The following is a 19,355-nucleotide window of genomic DNA, read 5'->3' as shown; positions in this document are numbered from 1 at the left end:
ACTAACATTTCGTTTCCATTGGCTGGTCCTCACATTGATTGAAAATAATAAAGCTAGTTGATCTTCCGTAAGCTGGCAGAGGCCTTAAAAATACAACCCAGTTGTGCATAGAAAAAATAAATATTGAACATCCAGTACGTTACAATTGGGGAAAAAAAACCTCCAGTACGTTATAAGCAATGCCTGTTTAATGAAGTTTCTGCAGATTCACTGTCTAGACTTTAGCCCTGCTCCAAGCAAATCCATGGCCTCGAAGCAGATAGTCCATATGAATCATGGACAAGGGGAAGCTAGCTATGCTCGCAACTCTGGCTTTCAGGTATCTTCTCCTATCATGAATAATACACAAACGTATTGCAGCATGTTCTTTCACACTAGGCTTATAAAAAATGATTCATCAAGATTTTTTTTCATATTATATACTTTATTACTGGCATTTATATATACTCGGGGAGGAGAAGAAACACGCCATTTTGCAAACAATAATTTCTGAATAGTATTTTGAGAAAATATTTTCTGAAGAATTAGAACTCGATTGCAGAAAGCTCTACAAAACAAAATGAAGCCTCTAATCGAAGCAGCCATTGCTGACTTATGCAGCAGCAACAACACCTTGTTTCCCGAAAAGTTGTTGGTTGCGGACTTGGGATGCTCCACTGGACCAAATGCGCTAGCACTGGTATCATTTGCTGTCGAGGCCATTGACAATCATTGTGCTCAGCTGAAGCAGCCACCGCCAGAAGTGTGCCTTCTCCTCAATGACCTACCTGGGAATGATTTCAACTCGGTGGTGAAGAGCCTAGTCACACTCTGTCAAAGCAATGAGCCTGGTATTGTGACCGTGGGGATCGTACCAGGGTCATTTTACAAGAGGCTCTTCACTAGTGGCTCCTTGCATCTTTTCTGCTCATCCAACAGCCAGAATTGGCTATCAAAGGTGCGGGTTTGATACTGCTCGGAGCATCAATCCGTTCTTATTAACTTTTCGATTATGTAAGAACATTAATACATTATCCTTGCAGGCTCCTGAAGATCTAACAAGAAGCCGGATCCCAGCGTACGACGTTGATGAGCATGCTAGGCATGAAAGGGTTCTTATGGTCCTTGACGCTTATGCACATCAGTTTAAGAAAGATTTCTCAATTTTTTTAGAGCTGCGAGCCAAAGAATTAGTCCCAGGAGGTCGTATGGTTGTTTCCCTTACAGGGACTCGTTCTAATAAAACTGCCTCAAAATGCTATCACATATGGGAAACCTTTGCTCAGATATTGGTTGCCATGGTCTCAGAGGTACGTCAATATTATTTTTGCCAGCTTATCAGTGTAGTGATTTCAAATAAGCATGTCTATTTGAACTTCGGTCTTGTGGCGTGATTGACAGGGCGTGATCGACAAAGCGAGGTATGATTCTTTTTATGTTCCAATATATGGACCTTCAAACGAAGAGCTGAGGGAGATCATCCAAGAAGAGGGGTCCTTTTCGATCAATGAGATGCATGTGCAAGACTTCAAACGCGGTGTGGACAAAGCTCATACCACTGCAAAATCGCAAATAAACATGATGAGATCTGCGTTTGAGCCGATAGTTGTCCAACATTTCGGAGAAGTGATGGATGAATTTGTGAGGACAGCCGAGAAGCGCTGGAGTCTGGAGCGTAGCTTGCAGGAAGAGGTTGCTTACCCGGTGCTTCAGTTGGCTGTATCGCTTACCAAGAAGGCTGGATGATCAGGTAATTTGTCATATTGCTCACCATGGGACGTTACATTTGATGAAGTTGAACATTTGCCAATTGATGTTGCTGATGAACTTGTGCAGCAATTGTTATGTAGCATTTGCCATATGCAAACTCAGTCTGAGATCAGTGTTATGTAGTATTCCGTCTGTAAAGAAATATAAGAAAGTAGCGATCTAATCGTTTTTATATTTATTTACGGAGGGAGTACGTTGATCTGCAATGAAGCAGCTCGAAAACCAATGTAATAAATAATTGGCACCAATGCGTTGATTGACTCACGCTGTATGTGACTTCGTGGTGAGTGCTCACCAACGACGACCGTCTAGAATAGTAATTTTCTCATACTCATGTGAGGAAGAAATAAATTAGCAACCAACTCTTATTTGGAAAGGAGCCAATTAATGCACATATATTTCCTAAAAAGTTGAGTACGATTTTTCATATGTCGACCTCCGCGGTACCCTCTATCATGACCGTCCAGTATAGCCTCTAATGCATAGGGATATGTACACTGTGTTGGAAAAATGCAGCTGCGTCAGGGCAATTGATGCTTAATTCTCCTGCCCGTGACCACCACTACCTCTCTCTCCTACACCCACACCTACCACCATGTGAAATTTTGAAAACACCTCTCTCTCCTACACCCACACCTACGACCATGTTAAATTCTGACAACACCTCTCTCTCCTACACCCACACCTACGACCATGTGAAATTCTGACAACACCTCTCTCTCATATACTCTCTCGATTTTTCTGTAAAAAATAGAAAAGCACTTTTTTTTTAGAAAAGGAGGATGACCCCCGGCCTCTGCATCTGGGCGATGCATACGGTCACTTTATTAATTATACTCACAAGACCTTACAAAGTAATACAACAGCAAGACTAAAACCACCGTCTAAGCAACAACTATCGCTACACCTATCCAAATGATGTAGGGGCGCTGATAGCCTGGGCCTAATACCAAACAGACATCGCAGCCAAACCTAAACATCTAAGACCTGAGGTCCCAACCAGGACGCCTGCCTGATATGGGGCACCTACCAGTCCGGCGCGCTTCTCAACCAGGACGCCTGCCGGGTATGAGGCCGCCGCAGCCACCTGCCACGAGTCCATCTTTAGAGTTGTACTGTTGCATCTACCATGCCAGATCTCTCTGCCATCGACGTCACCACGACGCCAGACAGCGTCGTCCTCCTGCGCGAGTCCATCCTCCCACATCGAACTCCGAATCTGCACTGCGCCACGCCGTCAAGATCCGTTGCCATCAATGTATGGATGAAGCACCGCTCCACCAAAGAAATCGTCCGCTGGTCCCGCGAAGCAAGGCGCGGCACCAAGTAGAAGGCCGAAGCGCACCGCCACCACGCCACCAGCAGCCCCACCACCAAGAGCTGTTCCCAGCCGCCGCCTTCAAGAAGGAGCACGACACCAGGGTGCCGTCGACGCCCAGACCAGGGGAACAAAAGCTTTCGCCATAGCTCGAGGAGGAGGCGGAAGGGAGAGGATCCACCCCAAAGCCTTCAGGAAGGGAATCGGCGCCAAAGGCGTCGACTTTGGGGAGGCTGCCGCGCCAGCCAGGGGTTTCCCCCGGAACCTCACCCGCACGCCAGATCCGCTAGGCCGGCCATAGGGGACGCCGAATCCGCCGCCAAGGACCGGCGCCAGCACGGATCGGGACAGATCGAAGCAAGGGCGGATCTTCTACATGGAGCCATAACGGATTAGCCGCCATTGCGCCAGCGTCCGCAGCCCCCACGCCGCCCGCGCGGCCGTAGGAGGCTGCCCACCAGAGCCCGCCGGCACAGCCCGCCGGCTGCACCGCGCCCATCGGCCGGGGCCGCCGCCCCGGGGAGCAGGAGGCGCCAGAACACCCCTGCAAAACGGATCTGGACAGCCCAGATCCGCCGCCACCGGAAGCCACGGCCGGCCACCCATGCTGCCCACGCAGCCGTGGTTGCCCAGCCCCGCCAAGAACCCCTGGGGCCGCCGCCCCAGCATCCGGACTCCGCCGCCCCGCATGGCGCCCAGGGGCACCGCTGCGCGCCAGCCAGAGGCCCCCTCGAGGAGAAAAGGAGGCGAGCCCGCCACCGCCGTCTGCCGGACGAGCTTCGCTCGCCGGCTTCCTCCGGCAGTGGCGGGGGAAGCAAATGGATGGGGGTCGGGGGCGGCGGCGGCTAGGGTTCGCCCGAGCCGTCCCCCTGGAGGCAGCGCGAGCGAAACAATACTCACACCAAATAGAAAAGCACTTAGATCACTACTTTAGTGATCTAAACGCTTTTATATTTGTTTACAGAGAGAGTACACAAAATTCTCACATGCATATCAAATCTGCAGGCATACAGTCACACTCTTACTTCCAGGCCAGACTTTTCTTGACGTACTAAAAAAATCGTGTCTTTCATTCCCACAAAAAAACTCACAGGAACCTTATATTTTTTTTAGAAACAAAACTCCTCCACACACGACATTCCAAGGGCGATCTATGCACGACAAAAGAATCCAGAGGCCGTTGCTCCGTTGTGGAGCAGATTCCTGCGCTAGATTTGATCGTCGTCAGCAAATTGTCCAAATATTGTCGTTCGCATAGCACTGCTCTTTTAGAAAAGATGAATTCTCTCTCATAGTAATTTTTGGACCTTGATAAGTGTCATACGTGTGGAACGAAGCAATTCTGCCCTGAAATTTTTATGGCAAGTTTAGTTATTCGAGGATGGCAACTTTAGTTTGTGAAGCATGACAACTTTCTGTTTGGATGGCAATGTTCTGTTTCTTTTGGGGTTTTTTCGGATGGCAATTTTAGTTGTAAAACGTCAGTGTGGTGTTAATTCGTGCCGCACGTGTGACTTATCATTTGGGTTTTCTTGGGTCAAAAGTTTTCCCTCACAGTCACAACTGTATCTCTTTTCAATCCTATAAGAAAAAAATTCTTTCAAAACCCCCATGCTCTCTTTAGGGCATCCAACGCCGACCCGTAAATTTCCTACCACACCCGTCCGCGGACAGAGGGAACCGGTCTGCGAAGACTGATGTCGGAGCTAGCCATCCAACGTTGTCCGCATACATTTCAAACATTTTTTTAACAAATCAAATAGCTAAAACAATGTGCACATTCGGACGCGCAAAGCTCCATTCCAACAACACGAATACAGTACACTAGTCTAAGGCCGGCCGAGGCGGATGCCTTTGTCTTCCACATGTCCGGCACCCCGCTCGTCGGACTGCCGTGAGCCCTGAAGGTATATGCTTGAGCACAAAGAGCGGGGTCGCTTCCCCATGTTCAGCAGCGCCGCTCATCGGAGTGGAACCGTTGGATGTGCTTCAGCAGGAGGTGAAGGGGACGATGGTGGCCTGCCACCAGGCAAGACACTGGTTGTGTACGCCTGCGTCGCCTCGATGGTGGTCTTCATGGGACCCAAATGGCGGCGGCCTCTCATGTTCTACTTCTCCTCGACGACGATGACAGGCGTGGACATGCTAGACGCCGAGTTACCAATCTCTGCGAAGCCGGCTTCTTTCTCCGCCGGCAGAGCACGGTCACGGACGTGGACGGCGGGCGGTGCTCTCTCGGCTGGCGCGCCGCTTTAATGGCGGTAGTGAGAGGTCGCCTCCGTCTGCGCCGCTCTCTTGTCCGGTCAAATCACAAGCATCAGTGCAGGCCGCTACATGCTCTGGGCTGGAATGAATGCGGCGCCACAAGTAGCAGGACGCGTGTGATGGAAAACGCGGGAGGGACGGGTGGGGGGTTTGGCTAGGCCAGGGAGGTCAGAAGCGGGCGTGGCAGCGGTCCGGACGCTCGCAAAGCTCCCATGTTTGTCTTCCGTTTACGTGAGAACTTGCATCCGAAATGTCCTGCAGAGCGATACAGTCCCCCATTGGATGGCCCAACACATTTGAACAACGTTGTGTAGACATATGTGGACGGTTTGAGAGTCGACATTGGAAATGCCCTTATTTCTCTCTCTCTCTCTCTCTCTCTCTCACTCTCTCTCTCTCGGGTCAGCTGCAGAAGGATGCGCGTCATTTAGTTCAACTTAGTTCAAAAAATAATCAAGTTTTGACTTGTCGACTTAAAGACCACTTGGGGATGACAGGCACGTCCAACTTGATCAAAACGAAACATAAGAGCATGATTAATAGTATAGCCAGCTGCTGGCTATATGATCTTGCCACATCATTTATAGTCAGCCTTATAGCCGATAAGTACAATAGATGCATATAAATTTGTAAATTTGTACTACTTTGTTGATACATAGCGCACCTTCCTCTCTTATAAAATGCCTAGGAGCACGTGTTACAGCCGACTGTTAATTAGTAGCCCGCTTTTTTTCTCTCTCCTCTTCTCTCTTCGCCAACTCATCAAAAATATAATAGTAAAGTCTTACAACCCTCCTACATCATCCTATTATACTTGCTCTAAATAGTACTCAGACGTTGGTTGCAATAGAAGCACAGAGACACTTGCATCCACATAATTTTATCGTTGGCAGGGGCGCTGGCGGCCGATTGCAAACCAGTGGCGAGTCAGGGATAGGAACGCGCACTGCTGACAGGGGCGTACCTAAGTTAGAGTTATCCAGGTGCACAGGACATCAGGTGCATGATGTTTTCTTTGTAAGTTTTATGCAAAATATAATGTGTGGCACCTCATCTTTAGATTAAAAATATGAGTGATCATATGTTAGGACACCTGATCATTTTCTCTCTAGGTCCACCCCTGACCGCCAGCACATCGGGATACAATGGAGAGACGGGGCACAGCCAGCCTAGCTGCACGCGGGGGATGAGAAGACGAGGACGGGTGGTGTGGGGACGAGGGAGTAGAGGGTGGCGCAGAGGCCGGACATAGAGGCGCTGGTTGGCAATTGGTGGTCGAACATGGATGAGGAACCTATCGAGGTTGAATCATTGTTGGATGCCATACTAGTACTGCCAGTGGGTCCTAGAAGCCTAATTCGGTGTTAAATCTGTTATTGACGTTTTTGTGCTTTGTGCACCAATTACCGGAAACAATTGTGTTTTGTGCAACAAAAAATGGAACCTGTGGTTCTGCGCAAAATATGGCCCAACAAGTGGCATGATCTGCAATTTCCTTCACCTGAAAGGTGTGATCCTTCCATTGTCTAGAAAACAATATAATACCTTAGGCTGGTCATAACGGGGAGTAACTTGGACTAGTAACATACATATGTTACTACCTTATGTTATACCTTTATGGGTAGTATTACTTCAGTCAGTGACTTGATATTGTGATTTCTTTTTTTTGAAACGGAGGAAAAAAATTTGCTTCATATTTATATATCTAATAATAAATGGGCTATTGCTTCTTATGGTACGTCACAAAAATTGCTTCAAAAGTTGCAAAATATTACCCACCAAAACCACATATAAGTGATAAAAAAATGTTTCACATAGGGAATCCCATGCCTGGTCTGGCCCAGACAATAGGGACCACCTATACTGCGCTCTGCGCGTTGGGAGAAGACGCAGTGCACCTGTTTGGTCCGACCCATGTCCGGGCGGCATGTTTTCTATTTTTTTTTCTATTTTATTTTTTGCTTTTTTGTTTCGTTTCTTCCTATTTTAAATAATTTGGGACTTCAAAAAAGTTTAAAAAAATTAAAAAAATTCTAATTTTGAAATAAATCATTTAGTAAATGATAAAATGTTAGTGGATTCCAAAAATGTTTGCGATTTTATAAAAAATGTTTGCTTATTCAGAAAAATTTCAGAATTTTGAAAACAAATGTTTGGGAAGTAAAAAAATTCAATATTTTTAAAAAAGTTCCTGTATTAAAAAATGTTAATGAAATTGAACAAAATTTTACCAATTCAAAAAATGTTCATGAATGGAAAAATATCCTAAAAATTAAATAACTGTTCATGACTTAAAAATAGTTTATTCATTTCTAAAATGTTTCCTGATTCAAAAAAATGACCATGCATTTCAAAAAATGTTCGCTAAGTCAAAACCATGTTCATGAATTTAAAAAATTATTCCACCAATTTCCAAAATAATGTTCGTCCATTCAAGAAATGTTCGCCGATACAAGAAAATTGTTAGAAAAAATTTCAAAATTTTAAATGTTTGCAAATAGTATAAAATGTGCACGAATTCAAAAAATGTTCTTGATTTTAGAAAATGTTCGAAATTTTGTAAAAGTGTTCACGAATTCAAAAAATGTTCACGGTTTCAAATATGTTCACGATTGAAGAAAAAATGTTCATGATTTCACGAAATTGAGAGTGATAGTGTATCTCGCTGATGCAGCAAAATGTGATCATGCCCATTGGAGTTTATGAATTTTTTTCCTCGTTGCAATGCATGGGTCCTTTACCTAGTATTAATTCAGCAGAGAAGAGGTTTTTACAACTATCCCACCGACACCACATGGAATTTACTCTCGCAATACAATTTCTCACAGGTGTTGCCCCCACTACGGACCACAACTTGGCCTCATTTAACATATTGGCCAGCAAAATTGCCGGTGGACCACTCTTGTGACAGAAGACGCGTGCGTTTCTCTCTTTTCATATTGTCCAAGAGACAACCATGGTTACGGAGGCCATCGCCTTTCTATCGGGATTGTTCATGTCGGATCTCTTTGCCCACCATTCCTTGACGGATCCATTGAGGTACCAATTGAAAGTTTCCATGTGCGCCAACCCCAGTTTGTCAAGCACAAGCTTTCAGAGCCTCAAGGTGTATAGCCATTTGTAGAAGAGGTGTGCCCCAGTTTCTTGGACTCTTTAGCAAAGGGGGCAAAGCTGACAATTTTCCCAATACCTCTTCTCCAAATCCGGTCTTGCCAAGCCAACAAAGTGAAATTATTTACTTTTGGCGGTGCCCACGCCTTTCAGACCATGCGGTCCAATAGAGATAGGACCATGCATAGGAATTGGGCCTTGTATGCCATGGCCACCGTATAGATAACATTGTTGGCATGCTTCCACACAATCTCATCCTCGGTGTGCTCCTCAAGCTGAGTATCGTGCACAAGCATCCAAAGAGTGAAGAACTCATGTATATGGTCACTGGTGATCAGTATGGCGGGGTTAATCTGCGGAATCCAAGCGTTGTTCTTCAGGGCCTCGCGCACCTTTCAACATTTTTCCTTGAGGCCTCAAAGATGAGTTGAGTGATGTCCTTTGGTTTGTGACCAATCAACGAGGGTGAGCCCCAGAAAGGTGTCTTCACGCCATTTCAAACAGTAATGGTGGTGGAAGCATAGAAGAAATTAAGATCCTCCTCATCAAACTTGTTTCCTAACCCCACACACATCTTGCTTGGCTCTTTCCATTCATACCAAGGGCAACGAAGCCTCAAGGCCCACGCAAACTTGTCCGTGTTAAGAACCCCAAGCCCATAGAGAGTGGGCGACACACGATGTGCTAGCTAGATTACTGTACATTTCGCCCCTCTAGTCCTATTCGAACCAGACCAAAGAAAAGCCCGCTCAATCTTGTTTAGGCTCTGGAGGGTGTTCGACGGGACGCCAAGTTGTGTGATGGAAATCCATCCTTCGAAGTAGTCTTATCTGAAATGGACTTGGCAAGCGACATACGCCCAATGGTGGTAATTTTTTCACCCTCCCAAGTGACCCATTTTCTTGCGGCCTTGTCCTCGAGGGGACCAATGCCTTTGCTATATAAGCCAGCACTTAGAAAATTTTCACATTTCCCTCGCAGTTGCCCCCGACGACGCCGAGCACATCGACGCCGCCAGGCTGCCCCGACGCCGCCCTCCGCCCCCGCCGTCGCCGTCACCCGCGCCCATCGTCGCCATCGCCCGCGCCCTCGCCGGCCGTCGCCCGCGCCCTCGCCCGACACCGTCGCCGCGCGCCGCCGTCCCCTGCCCCGACGCGCGCCGCCCCTGCCCCGTCGCCGTCGCCGTGCCGCCGTCCCCTGTCCCAATGTGTCGTCGCCTTTGTGAGCACCGCGCGTCTGCCGCCCCCGCCGCCGCCGTGCAATTTTTTTTAATTGTACATGCTATTTTTTACACGTTTTTATATTTTCACATATATATATATGTATGTATTTTTTAGATATATGTATTTTTTGATGTATGTTCATATATGTATGTATGTATTTTTTACATGTTTTTTGTATTTATGTATGTATTTTTTCAATTGAAATGATGTTTTAAAAATACATATATGCAAAAGTTAGATTTTTAATTAGAAAAGTTATATCTATATATGTTCTCTGATTTAGTACATTTTAGGTTAGTTTCATTTTTTAAAAAGTTTTATATATTTAGGAAGAAGGAATAGAAGGAAGAAGAAGGAAGAAAAGGTTTTGTATATGCAAAAGTTACATTTTTAGAGAAGTTTTATATATCTAGCTAGGAAAGGAAGAAGAAGAGAAAGAATGAGAGGAAAAAGGAAAATAAGAAGATGAAGAAAGGAGAAGAAGAGGAGAAATAAATAAGAAGAGGAAAGAAGAAGAAAAAGAAGAGGAGAAGAAGAGAAAATAGAAATATTCTATTTTCTCTTCTTCTCCTCTATTCCTTTCTTCTTCTCCTCTTTTTTTTCGATCTTCTCCTCTAGCTATTCCTTTCTTCTTCTCCTCTTTTTATTTCTTCTTCATTTTCTTATGTTTTATCGGGTCTGTCGTCGTCGATATACCCCTCCCGATAACTTCAACACGAGGGGGGGTCGATATACCCCCTCCCCGATAATATTTTTTCCCATGTACGTGTGTCGTGTCGATATAAACTCCCGATAACTTCAACACGTGGGGGGGGTCGATATACCCCCTCCCCGATAATATTATTTTCCCATGTACATATGTCGTGTCGATATAAACTCCCGATAACTTCAACACGTGAGGGGGGGTCGATATACCCCCTCCCCGATAACTTCAACACGAGGGGGGGGGGGTCGATATACCCCCTCCCCGATAACTTCAACACGTGGGGGGGGGGGTCGATATACCCCCTCCCCGATAACTTCAACACGTGGGGGGGGTCGATATACCCCCTCCCGGATAACTTCAACACGTGGGGGGGCGATATACCCCCTCCCCGATAACTTCAACACGTGGGGGGGTCGATATACCCCCTCCCCGATAACTTTAACACGTGGGGGGGGGGTCGATATACCCCCTCCCCGATAATATTATTTTCCCATGTACATATGTCATGTCGATATAAACTCCCAATAATTTCAACACGTGGGGGGGTCGATATATCCATCTGTCATGTTTGAATAATAATTGCCATGTTGTAAATATTTGTAGAAACTATGGACACCTCCCGAGACGAAGCACAAGAAGCGTTGTTGGGGGACATAATCGCACAAGGAAGTGATGCCGTCTGCTCGTTGTTTCTCAACGACACCGATGGTTTGGAAGGAGAGGGTGAAGAAGCAACTGGCTATGATTATGATGGCTCCGGTGACCCAATGCCGGTGCAAGAAGGAGACCGTGAGGACGGCTCCAGTGACCCAATGCCGGTGCAAGAAGGAGACCGTGATGACGGCTCCGGTGACCGAACCGAGTCCGGCCAGGTATATATATTAGTTAAGCCTGTGCTGACTAGCTAATTGATGCATTCATTGTTTTGGTATGTACACATATTAATTAACTCTCGTCTTTGTTCTTTTTTCTAGCCCTTCGGATCGAGCACAACTTCGGTAAAGAGACGAGGCACGAAAAAAAAGTTGAGCTCAGATGAAAGGTTTGAGATCATAGCAATCGCGCCCGACGGCCAACCGATTGAACCCATCCGGACAAAGAACGCATTTGTTGCTCAGTGCGGGGTTCTGGTTAGGGACAAGATCCCGATCAGCATCCAGCAATGGTTAAAGCCGGCTAAACAAGACCTTGAGGTGTCTTATGTCAATGATTATCAGAAAAATGATCTTTGAACTGAGCTGAAGTCAAATTTCACCCTACCGCCAGAGGATGATCCGGAGAAGCCAGTTAAAGAGCAATTAATCAAGTCTTTTGCTCTTAAGAGGATGGCAGACCTATTCAGGAGGTGGAAGAAAGACCTGAAAAGGTTTGTCGATAAAAAAGAGACACTAGAATTCAAGGGCAAATATGAGAATATCAGAGATGACTGGCCCGCATTTGTGGCCCACAAGACATCGAAAAAGAGTAAGAAGATGTCGGCGACAAACAAGCAAAATGCTGCAAAGAAGAAGCATCACCATCGCACGGGGTCAGGTGGCTACCTCGTAGCCCGGCCTAAGTGGGCCAAGGCTGAGAATGATCTGGTTGATAAAGGGATCGAACCAGAGACAATGAACTGGCCAGACCGTTGCCGAACTTGGTTCTTCGGGGCTGGCGGAACCTTGGACCCTGTATCAGGGAAATGCATTTGGACAGACAAGCAAATGGAAATACCAGTCAAGAGGCTTCAGCACTATATCGATGCAGCGCAGCAAGGGACGTTCGTTCCAGACAAAGAGAACGACGAGCTCACAATGGCCCTCGGGAATCTTGAGCACCCTGGACGGACACGAGGCACGCCAGGCTCTGTTCCGTGGAAGGCTGGGTTTCCGGACGCAGGCGGTTACAAATGCCACGAGAGGAGGAAGAAAGTGGAGCAGACCCAACTGCAGGCACTGCACGCTAGGGTACAAGCGATAGAGGAACGAGAAGCAAATCACAGCAAACGAACTGTCAAAGCTTCCCCCGAAGCTACCCCGCCATCTCAGCGGAGAAGTAGCGTGGCTTCCACCGAGCTGCTTCAGCCGGAGCATGTCTTGACGGCTCCTGCCAGCTATGCCGTGGATGCTATCACGGAGTCTCAAAATTGCCACCTTATGACGCAATGGATTAATATGAAGGTCAAGGCGGCTGTTGGCTCTGTTTTTCCTACTGAAACCGGCGCAACTTTTCACTGCCGGCCGATTCCAGAAGGATATGCTAGGGTGATGGTGGATGAAATAACGGAGGGATTTGAGGACCTCCAGCTTGACCACCCTACCGGTGAAGGGGAGACTCGGCTGGGTTCTGCTCTGAAGACTCCATGCCTATGGCGGAAGGAGCTCATCAACCTTCCGAACTGGACGCCTCTGCCTCCTCCTCCTCATCCTCCTCCGGCGAGTCAGGGCACTCCGCCTCCTCCACCGCCTCCTCCTCCAGCGAGTGACGATCAGGGCACTCGGGCTCCTTCTCCGGTGCGTGGCGGCACTCCGCCTCCTTCTCCGCCTGCGCCGGCGCGCCCGAGCAGCCAGCCTCCTCCTTCTCCGCCTCGTCAGCAAGGGCGGAATAGACCCGCCGCCGCTCCGGCTGCTCCGGCGCGTCGTAGTCCATCTCCTCCGCCTCGTAAGAAGACAGCCGCTCCATCTGCTCTGCCGGCGTCTAGCAGTACAGCCAGAGGCGGGAGGACATACAGATTCGGTCCTTCTCTGAAGTTACCATACAAGACTCCAGAGAAGTTACCATACGAGATGACCCCGGAGGAGAACGCGAAGATCGCGCGAACCGAAGTGAAGGACTGGTTTCAAGGGTTGAAAGCACAGAGACATCCACCTCCGGAGGAGAAGGTAGATCCGGTGAAAGCGAAGCGCACTCAGGCTGCCCTGACAAAACCACCCAAGTCTCCGCCGAAAGGCAACTATAAGCGCATTATTGGAAAGACATTTGCCGAAGCGGAGCGGTCGGGAAGTACTGTCAGTGATCAAACGATGATAGAACGACGAGCTGGGAAACAAATTGCCCAGCTCGGCGAACAAGCGAAGCAATCGTGCCCCCCGCTCAAGGTGCCTAGCGACATCGTCGCTAATGATCCGAGGATGGTGCCCGGTTATAGCAATCTTGGAGATTACCTGCCCGACGATGTACATTATGATTTCTTGGAGGTGCAGATAGACAGATATGAGTACGGGAAGCCTCTCGTCAAAGATGAAAGATCTCTAACAACGATGATGCGAAGATTGCATGATTGGTACATGAAAATCTGCAGAGAGTCTGGGGGAGGAATACTTTGTATGTGAGAGTTAAAAAGGAGCATGACCTCGTTGGAATTGAACTATTGCCTATTCCATTTGAGGAGTTCTTTCAGTTTTTCAATCAATTGGCCCTCGATAAAGCAACGGTCACCTGCTACTGTCTGTAAGTAGTACTACTTCTTTCATTAAGTCTCTCTATATAGCTCAGCTCTTTCATTGCATGTATTTATATATAATTATCCTCACTATATTATGCAGATTGAAGATCGTCGAATTGAAGAAAAGACAAGTCGGTGATATTGGGTTCATTAACACAAATCTCATAGATGCAACTGAGGTTAAATTTCATGCCGCAGATACCGAGGCCAACTTGCTACGATCGTTGGTAATAAATGAAAACAAAGATATAATACTCTTTCCGTACAACTTCAAGTGAGTGTTACTGTCTTGTGCATATTCGGTTTCCCTTATATATTAGTCAAGGTTATAGTAATGTAATTGATGAGTTATGCATGCGTGCGCAGGTTCCACTATATTCTCCTAGAGATTAAGCTTGAGCAGGGAGTAGTAACTGTCTTAGACTCTAAACGAAAAAATCCCCAGGAGTATGCGGACATGACTCAAATGCTCGAGAAGTAAGTTAAATCGATCATTATCCACCATATCAGCAACTTTGTTCATTTCTGATATCAAGTAATTGTTTTCTTTGTCCGGCAGGGTTTGGAGAAAATTCACCAAAAAAGCTCCGGGACTGCCGAAGAAGCTGTAATTTAAACACCCGAAAGTAAGTACTATAGTAGCATGTTCCACGCATCTCCTAGTGATTCAAGCGCTAGTTTCATAAATACCATTTGGCATTCTTGCTTATCAGTTTGATTGACCTCTATTTCTTGTAAAGTGGTTGTGGCAGGAATAAGGGAATGATTTCTGTGGATACTACGTTTGCGAGTCCATCGGCCACACGACCTGTGAGCGGGGCTACTCTAACGAACAATATGAAGTGCGTAAATAACAATATTGACAATTTTATTTTCTTACCATCATTTGTGTTGAGTTTCATTCATTCATATATATATATATGTATTGACACTCTTCTTCAAATTAGATGTTTCGGATGCGGGATGAACTCCTAGCACCAGATCGCATGCGAGCAATTCAAAGGGATTGGCGGCATTCTTTCTTGACCACGTGATCGCTGAAGACGGAGAATACTATGTGGACCATGCGTCCATATGATAGGAGACTATATTAGTAAGAGATAGTTATTGTATATATGTAGCCGGTAGTGTCGGATAGATATACGAGAACTTGTTGTTCGACCAATCTCTCGGAGAAGGAGAGGTGGTCGATATCACTTCTCTCTGTATGCATATATGTTCATGACGATCTTCTGTTTTCTTCGTTTGCTTACTAGCTAGCTAGCATGTCTAGTCCTCTCTATATACGTATGTATAGTACGTAGTGTCGACCAAGCACGGACATAAGAGAGGACACTTCTCTCTATTAATTAGCTAGCTAACACAATATATGAAACACCTAAATTAATCTCCAAAACCCCCACCCCACCCCACCCCCCCTTTAAAAAAAACAAAAACCACAGCCCTCCTGCCTGGGCTCGGCGCATAGGCCACGTGGAGGCAAGCGACAGGGCATTAGTAACGACCCTTTAGTCTCGGTTCAGGAACCGGGACAAAAGGCCCTTATAAACCGGAACAAATGGGCTGTTTTCTACTAGTGGTTGCACACACAAGCAGTTGTATATGCATTTCCTCAGGACAACCATCAAACTCACACTAGAGACATAGACTTAATCACGATTCTTGAGTCACATCGACGAGACAAGAGAGGCAGTTTATCTGTGTAATCTGTGCTTCCACCCTGAATCCCATGGAACTTTTTTTATTTTTAGATCCACAGGCACAAGTACTGTCTTCTTCTACAGCTTCTACTACTTCATGCTTGCTCTATCAAGTGGTGCTGGAAAAAATAGTGCTATTTTTAATTTTTACAACCATAGCAACAACAGGAAGTACTTTTGTGATGGGTCGCGACGCCTCGTAATTAGTCGACGGCGTCTCATTGATTGATTGATCCATCCTTCATGACGGATGAATTACGAGGCCTACCATTAATTGCTAACTGCCTCATTCCTGATTGGTCATTCGCGACGTGCCACGGATCGATCCTTCTCATCAGCCGATCCTGTCCGTCCGTCCGCTCTCTTCTCATTTCCGTTTCAACTCGCCAATTGGAACCAAGGAAAACATTTTCTTCATGGTTTGTGCGGGAGTCGGAACCAAAATCTCTCAACTTAAAATGAAAATTCAGATGGGAATCGAAACTGCAAAAAAAAGCCACAATAATAAGTTTCTAAAACCAAAATCCATAATGATGCAAAAAATCCAAATAAGAAAATAAAATATTGGGATACAATACTACGAAGAGGAAGGAGAGGAGATCGATTAAGTTGAAGGGGTGGCGGTCCTAGCTAGTCGGGCCGGCTGCTCGCCAGGGAGAGAACAACAAGGTCCGTGACCTCGGCAAGAGCCCACGACAGCAGAGGAAGGATAGACCCCAACGGCGTGCCCCCACCTCAAACATGTGGCCAGGAGCTGACGGCAACGAGATGTCGACGCTCGGGCCCTTGCACGCCTACGCGGATTCAAGTCCCGCCATTGTTGTGCCGTGATAAGCAAAGGAGGAAGGCGGAGAGACGAGGAAGGCACGAAAAAGATGTGACCTTTGTACTCTGTGTTGCAGTGCACGGAAGAAAACACGCGAGGAATTTGGTCGCTGGCCGGATGGAGTCAACGATGATCCCCGCCATGGCGGAGGAAAGAGACGAGGTCACTGACTTGTCCGAGAGCGAGGGACAACTGCTTGCGCTGGAGGAGGACAACGGCGCCGTGATGATCATGCATGCATGCTCACCAACGGCCGGCGGCTCATATCCAGTCGTCGTCGTGGTTCTGTCTGGAGCTAGCAAGCATTCAGTATATATGTTAGTAAATTAACCTCACGTCAAATCGAAGCAAAAAAGTCGGTTTTTGCTGGGGCTCTGACGTCAGTTTTTCCCCCTCGAGGGTTTAGGGTTTCTCTGGCGGCGCCGTCCGCTAAGAGTTCGATCTCCGTCAGTCAAAGGGTACCCCCCCGCCGTGTCAAATCAAACGGAAAAGACGGAAACTTTGGTCAAGACACAAGGATGGGAAACGTACGTGTGTGGGTGGGAAGGATAGGCGTGATGGGAGACAGCCGGCTATGTATAGTCGCTCCTGCTACAGCCAGTGATATTTATATTTAGTGAAGCTGCGAAGCTCCATATGAAACTCGCATTAGCATCTTGTGTGTTTCTTTTGTGAACACAGTGTATAATGTAGGCGTGCGTCCATACACGCGCACATGCAGTCACGCATACGAAGGAACGCATGCAGACCTGACCCTATGAGCACCTTCGAGATAATGAGCCGACACATGCATCATCGAAGTCTCCTCCCGTCGCCGGGAGGTCTGAAATAAATCCAGCGACCACAAATGTAGATGAGTCTAGAAGTTGAACCATGGTGGGGAAAAGATGAGAAGTTGCATGAAGACGAGCGGTGAGCATTAGTGAACCGACACAAAGGAAAGGCGGCGGCTTCCAACAAATAATTCGTCTTTGGAAATAGTTTAAATTCTCTTTATTTGTAAGGACTAGCCAGTATAAATTTAACGTGTTTTGTTTGGCCATTTTGATGCACGTGTGTGGGGTATAGGTGCACGCGAAAAAGAAATAAGTACCCACGCACACGCATGACAAGTCCTACCGCCGGGGGCATCTTTCTTAATTTGCTTCGCTTTGCTTTCTTTCAATTCAAATCAAATCAAATGGAAAAGATGGAAACTTTGGTGATGAAGATCGACGTGCATGGATGAAACGTGGGTGGGCGGGACACCAAAGAGAAGTAGAGGCGCGGTGGGAAGGAGACAGCCAGCTATATACTACGTACGTAGCTCCATCACTACAACACGGTCACTAATTGAAGGCATTTTGATAAGGGCATTTTCTCTAAATGCCTCAAATTCATGTTTAAGGAGGCGTTTTGAATAGTCTACCTTAAAATCATCTCTAACTTAAGGCATTTCTGGAAAACGCCTCGGACTGTATGAGCTTTGAAGGCACTTTTGAGAAACGCCTCGTACTGTATGGAGCTTTGAAGGCATTTTTGAGGAGTGCCTCAAATTGATAGAGATTTTGAGGCTATTTTCCAAAGCGCCTCTTAATTATATTGATTGATGTGTTTCTCAAAATTGGAATTGCATCTCTGGCTTGAAGGGTAGGTTGGTTGCCCGTATGTGGTGCTGTTGCCGACGCCGGCGGCATGCAGGGGACCTCGCCGCCGCGGGATGCTCGTCTAGACTAGGAGTCTAGGAGATGCGGCGAGCTCGCCGGTATTGCGGCTGGTCCGGACCAGGTCGGTGAGCTGCTGTCGCGCTCATGCATTATACGGAGAGGGTGGGTAAAAGAGCTGCCGTTCTTTGTAGATTTTGTGTGCAACGATCCAGCGACAAAGAAGGTTCCTGGGAATGGAAGATTTAAACGCTAGCTGTCGACGACGGCTCGCCGGAGTCGGCCATCTGAGAGCTTGTCATTCCTTGTCAGAAACAAGATTAAACATGGATGTTATCTTAGGTGGGACAGTCGAATCTAACGGTGCAAGTCTTGTGAAGTTTTGTCACCTGGAGCAGACGAATTTTGCCGCAGCATCGGCCAGCGACCTTAACGAAGACGAGCTCTAATAACTGCCGTTTGATTAGTCCCATACCGCTTGTTGACAAAGATTCTGACCTCCTTAAAAAGATGGAGTGTGCACTTTGTAAATAGAATAACAAGACTGAAGATTTTTTCAGTTAGCGGCACTATCTGAAAGTGCCAGGGAGCATAAAAAATGCCGTGGATGACATACCTTTGGAGGCATTATTGTAAAGCGCCTTCGTTGGTCTTTCCCTTCGGGACCAACTCTAGCGTTTTTCCTAAACGCCAGGAAAGAGAATTGAAGGCGTTTTTAACTCATTCAGAGGCATTTTATAATGCCTTCTAACATAATCCGTGTTGTAGTGCATCAAACTTGCATTAAGCTTTTTGCATTCCTTCATCCTAATTAAAAGGGAAATACATGAAGACCAGGGGTTGAACATGGCGCGACAGGTCCAACAACATACACAAGACAACGCACTCTCCTGAACCGTTCCTTCTTTCGACGGTTCCCAATAGAGAAAAGCGCGCATCCAGCCCAACCGGCCGCCCGCCGGCGAGTCCGTGGGCTCCTTCATCCTCTGTCCGCCCATTCGGCAACGTGAGGATGGGAGAGCCCTGGAACTCCACGCCAGGCGGCGCGTAGGCAGGTCTAGGAGAGGTAGGTCTAGCGGCGTTGCATCTATGGAAGTTGGCAGCGTCTCGCCGAATAAAGTTCCCCCATGCCTGGCTCCATCTTGGCGGCGTCTTTTCCGGCGGTGCCGAGTGGCTCGAGGATATGCGTGCTCGCCGTCCCTTCTGGTTGGCGAGTCTAGTGTGTGGGGCGATGCTGTTCTTGGCGATGACGGCAGCGACGCAGCCGAGAATAATGCCCAGGCTCTATAGTCTTGTCTTGACGGTGTTGAGGAACCGGTGGGCTCGATCTCCCGTCTATCTTTTCTGGTCAACGGTTTTAGGTGCTTGGCCTGTGGCTGGCGTTATGCCT

The 19,355-nt window shown here is 47.2% G+C and overlaps 1 protein-coding gene across 1 annotated transcript; it reads left to right on the top strand.

Annotated features, from left to right (window-relative positions):
- Positions 1 to 164: 164 nt before the first annotated feature.
- LOC125549499 (S-adenosyl-methionine 4-1-methyl-2-pyrrolidinyl-3-oxobutanic acid methyltransferase) lies at positions 165 to 1,997 on the top strand. Its single transcript, XM_048712905.2, has 4 exons — positions 165 to 319; positions 542 to 937; positions 1,023 to 1,289; positions 1,381 to 1,997. Exons 1-4 carry the CDS (start codon positions 191 to 193, stop codon positions 1,723 to 1,725), a joined length of 1,137 nt encoding a protein of 378 aa, XP_048568862.2. The 5' UTR covers positions 165 to 190; the 3' UTR covers positions 1,726 to 1,997.
- Positions 1,998 to 19,355: the final 17,358 nt, after the last annotated feature.

Source organism: Triticum urartu, chromosome 3A, assembly GCF_056163025.1.
Source record: "Triticum urartu cultivar PI428250 chromosome 3A, HENAU_Tu73, whole genome shotgun sequence".
Taxonomy (NCBI): domain Eukaryota; kingdom Viridiplantae; phylum Streptophyta; class Magnoliopsida; order Poales; family Poaceae; genus Triticum; species Triticum urartu.
The sequence above is the reverse complement of the archived record's forward strand: the minus strand, read 5'-3'. Positions and strand labels throughout refer to the sequence as shown.